Source organism: Sceloporus occidentalis, unplaced genomic scaffold, assembly GCF_023333645.1.
Source record: "Sceloporus occidentalis isolate IW3139 unplaced genomic scaffold, rSceOcc1.0.p SCAF_40, whole genome shotgun sequence".
Lineage (NCBI taxonomy): Eukaryota > Metazoa > Chordata > Lepidosauria > Squamata > Phrynosomatidae > Sceloporus > Sceloporus occidentalis.
The window spans coordinates 6,870,507-6,878,144 of NW_028317020.1; the positions used below are offsets into that span (position 1 = coordinate 6,870,507).

Genomic DNA, 7,638 nt, shown 5'->3' on the forward strand with positions numbered 1-7,638 from the left:
GCAGAAAATATACCAGCCCCTGATTTTTCACCCTCGTGGCCCTGGGTCCCCTCCTCGTACATTTGTAGTCCTTCCACAGGCTTTTTGCCCCCCCACCTTCATCATGCCGTTATCTTCCCTGCTCCCCCACCCTTGCAGTGCATTGCAGCACTCGGACTGCGCACGCGCGTACGAACTTCTATAAATAGCTCATGACGTCACCTAGAAATATAGACGAAGGCGACGCCCCCCAGCCACGCCCCCTCATAGTGCGTCCCCGGCTGCATAGTCGCTAGGAGTAGAGCGCGGAGGCTGAACGGGAGCCTGAGCACCACCTAGCACCGACACCGGGAGCAGCCTGACCCACCAGAGCTACAACCTCAAAGCGGTACTTGACTTACCCGTCCCGTAACAGAATGGCGGACCGGGAACAGCTGTTGCAGAGAGCCCGTTTGGCGGAGCAAGCTGAGAGATATGAAGATATGGCGGCAGCTATGAGAGCGGTGAGTGTGTCTGGACGTGAAATGAATCGGACACACACGGTATAGGAGGGGCTGGTGGGGACACGGAAAATGCTGCCTCCCCACCCCTGACATCTCACTCGGTTTATACGTGTGCCTGGCCATACTGTCTGTGTGATAGAATGAATACCCCTATGTATAGATGTGCATGTCACCTTGTACATAACATCTGTGCTGCATATAGAGTGTATTTTCTGAGTCTCTCTCTATCTAATCTATATCTATATATATTAAAATTAATGGCAGTTTTAGTTATTCACAATTATTAAGAAATCCATATGTCAGTGTGTTCATTTAAGTTTATTGATCCTTATATATAAATATATATATATATATATATATATATATATATATGATTGCCCTTTCCCATTGGATCAATTGTTTTCTAAAACAGATGTATTGTGTGTGTAAATAAAAAAAAATAAAATAAAATATATGTATATATATATAGATAATGAGGATTACCTGTATGCATGTGACATGTTTTGCCGGACTGTTTTTTGTGTTTTGTGGTGGATAACAATATGGGGCAGACATATACCTATTTTATTGTGTGTTCACTTACCTGCTATTCTTATTGCAATTTGATACCATAGTATCTGACTGCTACCACGGCTTTTAGCTTTATAAAATAAAGTTCTGGAAATTGTGTTGAAGTGTAGAGTCCGCTAAATATAGCCATTTGAAGCCATACTATATGTTCACGTTAACACAATTTGTGGATTAACCATAGTATGCACATGTTGGTGTTCGCTATATGAGGCAGAATGACATCACGTGTAGGGTAGAGCATTGCTGATTGCATGCAAATATGGGAGCAGCATTTGGAATGATGGCACGTGACTAGGGCTGCTTCCGCAAAGGGCCACATATTGCATACTAACTTGTATTTTAGTAGCGTCTAAATCTTCAAATCCTCTTTTATGCAGGTCACCGAACACAACGAGCCCCTCTCCAATGAAGATCGTAACCTGCTATCCGTAGCATACAAGAATGTAGTGGGTGCTCGTAGGTCCTCTTGGCGTGTCATCAGTAGCATTGAACAGAAGACATTTGCAGATGGTAATGAGAAGAAGCTGGAGAAAGTGAAAGCGTACAGAGAGAAGATAGAAGCTGAGCTTGAAGGTGTGTGCAATGAAGTGTTGTCTCTTCTTGACAAGTTCCTCATTAAAAATTGCAACGATTTTCAATACGAGAGCAAAGTTTTCTACCTGAAGATGAAGGGTGATTATTACCGTTACCTGTCTGAGGTTGCCTCAGGGGAGAGGAAGCGAACCGTAACAGAGTCGTCTGAGGCTTCATATAAGGAGGCCTTTGAAATTAGCAAGGAGCACATGCAGCCCACTCATCCGATTCGGCTTGGCCTGGCCCTCAACTTTTCTGTCTTCTACTATGAAATACAGGGTGCACCAGAGCAGGCCTGTCTTCTGGCCAAGCAGGCCTTCGATGACGCCATTGCTGAGCTAGACACGCTTAATGAAGACTCCTACAAGGACTCCACCCTCATCATGCAGCTTCTACGAGACAACCTGACCCTGTGGACAAGTGACCAGCAGGATGAAGAGACCGGAGAAGGCAACAATTAGAGGGTTCTGCGTCTTGCTGCTGCCCGTAACTTACCCACTCCCCATCACAACCTGCCACCTACACCGCTCCTGACATGTCCCTGTGCTTATCATATCCGTATCATTGGCACAACTGCTCATATTGCTGCCTACCCGGGGAGACGGGTTCTTGCGGCGTCCTCATGGGCATTGCTGGGTTGAGTTGGCACCTCAGCAGTTTCTCTGGTTACCTTTGCTCTGCGCGGTGGAGGCAAGAAAGCTGCAGTTTGAGAGAGGCGCCCGCACACTCCTTATCGATGGGGCACGTACGGGCTGGAATGATGCAAAGTGGTCCCGTTTTATTCCGTTAAACTCTTTTAAGTTTCAATTTGTGCAGCGTTCCCTGTGCATGTAAAATAACTCCCCACTTCTCTAAATCTACCCCGTCCCCCCAACCAGGTTCCGTGAAGGAGGATTCTCCGCAGTTCAGGCTGTGACTGATGGTGAACTCAGCGAGGTGGTTGGGGGGCACCTGTTTTGTTGGCTTACAATAGACGTTTTAAATGTGGGCTTTGTGAATTTTTATGTTTGCCCTTAAATTATGGTGTGATTTAATTCTGCCACTTTATGGGTTTAATGCTCTGCAAGTTATTTTATTATTTTTCTTGTTCCGCTACATTTTTGAGGGCTCTATTATTTGATTGTACGCAATGTGTTAGTCAGTTTTTGTTAGATCTGACTGCACCTACAACAGTGTGTATTTGCCTGTTACGATGGATAAGAATTATGTGGATTAAATAAATGCTGCTTTGAGGATATGATACCTGCGCTAGCCTCTTGTCTCTTTCTTGGAGGGACTACTAAGGGGAACATCACTAAAACTATTTTTATTATAAAATTTAAAAAAAATTATTGAAGTTCATTTCTATGAAGGTTTTCTGTTTAAAAACAAATGTTTTGGGCAGCTGCATATAAATCAAACACCTTGATTCCGTCAGTTCTTCCCTAATTTCTACACATAGAATGGCTCGGTCTTAATCACCCAGACACTCTGAGTAAAGTCTACGAAGCAAAGAAATATTTTCCCATGGGATTTCCCATTTAGGTGTGGATATGTACGCCGACCCATCTGCTTGGCCAGGAAGAAAAGGGAGACATGAGCGTGGGGTTGTCTGATTTTTTTTTTTTAACCATATTTCATTGACTGTTCATCCCTTTTTTTTTTTTCCTAGGTAAACTACTATTGTGTTGTCTTATATTTAAATTAGAATTAAAGATTGTAGGAAATTACCCCCTAACAATTATTACGGTGTAATGGATATAAATTTAAAATGCAAAATGGTTCATTTTTTTATGCCGTAGACTCCCGGATTAAATGGGGCAGGGAAATTCTACACCAGTTTAAAACGTTGACCATATTGGTGAACACATGGTTCTATACGGTATGTAAGAATCCTGGATTATTCCACAGATACCTAATGTAATACTTTAAGTTCTTAGAGACTATACAACCACCTTTCAAGATTAACAATTTCCTAAGAGGGTATAAACACTTTATTAATAAGTGCCAGCCGGTAATGGCCAGAGCAGCAAACCTCTTATTTTATCTTCTGCTTCCTGCCATTTATTTTACTTTTTGCAAATCGACGGAAGAAAGTCTCCGAACGAAGAACCTGCGTTTATTTTTATATCAGCATTGCAGCCCTGAGCCCATCCTACCCATAGAATAGGTTATATTATTCACAGGTGGAGGGTTCATTGTTAAATAAGAATATTGAACAGAACCCTGGCTGTAGGGCACGAATATTTTACAGACACTGGATATTTCTCCCGATATGCACAGGGCCACGTTTTCCTTTAAATAACCCCTCAATATAGGCTTGTTGGCTTGTTTATAGTTTTAAAATGGTTAGTGCTTTGAAAATTCCACTGTAAAATATCCAATAATCTTTTATATATAATCCATGATCCGACACACTTCATTGAGCATATATGATAGGTTAGCCTTTCTCAATGTGTAGTTAAATCTTTGAAGGAATCTCACTGATGTAATGGTGTATCACCTAGGTTAACTAAGCATGGTTGAGTTGGTATGAGATAGTAGTGTGTATTAATATACCAATATGTAAAGCTTTGAGCATTTAAATAAAGGACATATATTTCAAATAATGGGAAATGTAAGAACAAGAGGCCATAATCTAAAACTAGAGGCTCAGAGGATTACATGTAAGTATGGAATAGTCTCGCAGTAGAAGTGATAAGGGATAAATACAGTGAGGGGATTTAAACATGCACGGGACAGGCATATAGTTATCCTGACTCTAAGATCTAAGGCCTGAGTCTTTACATCAGGAAAATGCACAAATTCTATTTTAACTCCTACCACCATGACAGGGCCATCTTAATTTGCCGACTGAGTGCATCACATACCGCATGTATTACATGTTATGCTAAATGAACAGTGGTTCACCCTATCTCAACCTGCGAAGGAACATACATTTTCTGGAAATGGGCACTACTGTGATGCCTGAACAGATGTCTGAATGCGATCGCAATTATGTTTACATCAAGATTGCAGGTAATGGTGGAGATAGGATTTTCTCTGCTACCAGAGCAACAGGATGAGATTGATGGAAGCTTCTGTTTCCATAGCAACAATGCTGCTGGGAGTGGTCTCTTCCTAGTTCGATCTGGCAGAGATCTCACTACTTGCCTTGATAGTCTTACATGAGATAGTAGTAAGTCACGCTGCTTCCCGTTGTGATTTTAACGGTAACATTTGATTCAACGTATGGACCAATTTACCCAAAAAAAACAGTATAATGTGACACTTTGCTGTCGGGTGGTTGCTAACCAGGCAAACCACTATCTACTTTGTACCATCTTCATGCATTGTCTTATAAAGAAGGAAAGGAAAATCCTATTCTATCACATTCTGCATTGCTATGGGAATGGCGTGTTACAGCAACCAGAACGGTCACCTTGGAGATTGTGTGATGTCACTGCACGGTTACCAAGGTGACAGTTAACATTTGCTCTTATCAGGGATGGTGAGGTCTATCATGTAATAGGGTATCCTTCAAATGGTTAAAATAAAACCCTCTAGTAAACTATTGATAGGTTTACCGATTGCTGTGAAATCTGATGAGTTTGCAGGATTTTTTTTTTTTAAATCCTGTTTTTTGGTATAAATCTTATGTTGCCCGAGGCCACCTCCTGCTTAAATTTAGTTGGTATCTGGTATCTTTTATTTGGAACTACGGTAATAAGTGGCTGTCAGTGAGGCCAACCTAGATAATATCTACCTGTCAATAACACATATAATAATAAAATAGTTTGTTATAAATCAAGACCGGTAAAGTGTCACAATGTTGTGATTTAGTTGTTTGCAGTCATATAAATATAGTCCCAAATACCAAAACAGTCTATTACCAGTATCAGATTAAAAATTAATTTTCAAAGGTACAGTATCTCACAAAAGTGAGTACAGCCCTCACATTTTTGTAAATATTTTATTATAACTTTTCATGTGACAGCACTGAAGAAATAACACAATGTAAAGTAGTGAGTGTACAGCCTGTATAACAGTGTACATTTGCTGTCCCCTCAAAATAACTCACACAGCCATTAATGTCTAAACCTTGGCAACAAAAGTGAGTACACCCCTAAATGGAAATGTCCAAATTGGGCCATGTTGATAAAATGTGTCAAATACATGTTGCACAGCAGTCGAGTCCACCTGTCTATAAAATAAAATAGACTGAAATGTTTTAAAAAGGATATGGTTATTGATGTAATAAAAACTTTTTGCTGCTCAGGTTTTATAGCAATCAAAATATTATAGCCTGCGGCAAATATAGGTCTGGGTACGCCTTGAGACTGCGGATATCTGTTCACCAACTAGGCTGCGACTTTAAATAATACAACTAATAACAAAGTCCACATAAAACAATAAAAATCTCAAGTGCATAATGTGTCTCCATCATTTTCTCATTATACGGATCATGTGTAAAAATGTATTATTCACAAGCAGTAGTTTTCCAAATCTGCCCTGGCATTTTTGGTACAATGGAAGGGAAGAACTGAAACCTCCCTTCATGGTGAGAAGCCACGCACTGTCTATATGGGCTGCAAAGAAAATTATCTCTTGAATTCAATGTTGAGCCGCAGTACAATTCTTTACTTTAGTGGAGGTAAAATAATACATTCTAACAACCTTAACTAGCCACCAGATAATGCCACTTCAACCACAGTTACACCCCAGAGGTAAATTAAATAAATATTCAATACATTTTTAAAATCTTCAAAAATATGTTTAAAAACTCTATAAATCTAAGCACAGCCTACATAGACTATATTACAAGTCTCTGCATGCCTTTAAGACACAGGCAAACCTTGCAGGGGGGCTCCAGGTGGCCGAAACTTAGTTCTCAGGTATACTTAGGAGTAAGTGGACTGTGCTGATTATGAACACTCAGAACACAAACATCCTCAGGGGCCCATATCAACCCCCCTCCCCGATTGCCCTTCAGTAACTTGGCAGTGCCCTGTGTATCATGGTGTGAATATATATATATAAGTGCTGAGAGAGTTAGGTAAGTCCATGAATAGAATTCAACCTCCCCCTGCCTCGAGTGGTTTATTCCAGGGTACTTCCTATCGGGAATGTAACAAAGTGCTTCCTGTGGTAGGGTGTGTGGGACACCCTTTTGTATGTATAAATCCAGGTGAGTGCACGAAGGCCGCATACTAGGCTTATTATTAATGAACGCCCTCCATTTATGATTTGGTATTGTTAATGGTGATAACACCTGTCCTGTTTGGGATGTCACAGCACACAGCAAGTAAAAATGTTTCATTATATCAATTTGTAAATAACTAAAATATACAGGACAATCATTTCCATGGGGCAAGAGCATGAGCAGAAATCATCAGAAGTTTCAGTAGGAGTGCTTTCCCGCCACTGATTGGCTGCTTCAACTGGCTAGAAAGAGGGATCGGGGGGGTGGGGGTGCTGCGGCGCTTGAGCTGCAGCTTCTCCTTAAGGTAAGTCTTTTTTTTCTTACAGGTTGCAGAATGTACTTACTGCATTGGTGGGTCTGCGTGGGGCACTGAAATGTTGCTTTAAGTGATTGGTGGATGGCCTTGATTAAAATGCATGATTTATAAACGCATTTGTAAATTTCACCACACGTAAGTTAAGGTGTAAAAAACACAAACAGTATTTTATATTAGTTCATATTGTCTTGGAGGTTAGCATGGATGAAGTGCTTTCAATACTATTTAAGTCCTCATCTGGCCAGGGGCGTAACTAGACGCCTCAGGGCCCGGGTGCGAGAATCTGTTAAGGGCCCCCCCACCCCCTCAAAAAAACCATGATTTTTACCCAACAATTTTTTTTCAACAAATTCAATTTACATATTGAATCATATCTGTAAAAAAATCAAAGAAAAAGGGGCGCATGTACAAAGGGCATAATCCAGGGGTGTCCAAGTTTTTTCTGCAGTGGGCCACTTCATCAGAATTATATACGTGCGCGGGCCGCACTCATTTTTCACCTTTACTCTTCCTCTCACTGATTTCTGGGCCTTGAA

The 7,638-nt window shown here is 40.9% G+C and overlaps 1 protein-coding gene across 2 annotated transcripts; it reads left to right on the forward strand.

Annotated features, from left to right (window-relative positions):
• The first annotated feature begins 395 nt into the window (after positions 1–395).
• YWHAH (tyrosine 3-monooxygenase/tryptophan 5-monooxygenase activation protein eta) lies at positions 396–2,086 on the forward strand. 2 transcript variants are annotated; one of them, XM_089489531.1, is made up of 2 exons: positions 396–488; positions 1,430–2,086. In XM_089489531.1, exons 1-2 carry the CDS (start codon positions 396–398, stop codon positions 2,084–2,086), a joined length of 750 nt encoding a protein of 249 aa, XP_089345657.1. The 2 variants fall into 2 exon arrangements, with proteins under 2 accessions (XP_089345657.1, XP_089345658.1); XM_089489532.1 differs by having other exon boundaries at positions 396–482.
• The last annotated feature ends 5,552 nt before the right edge of the window (positions 2,087–7,638 follow it).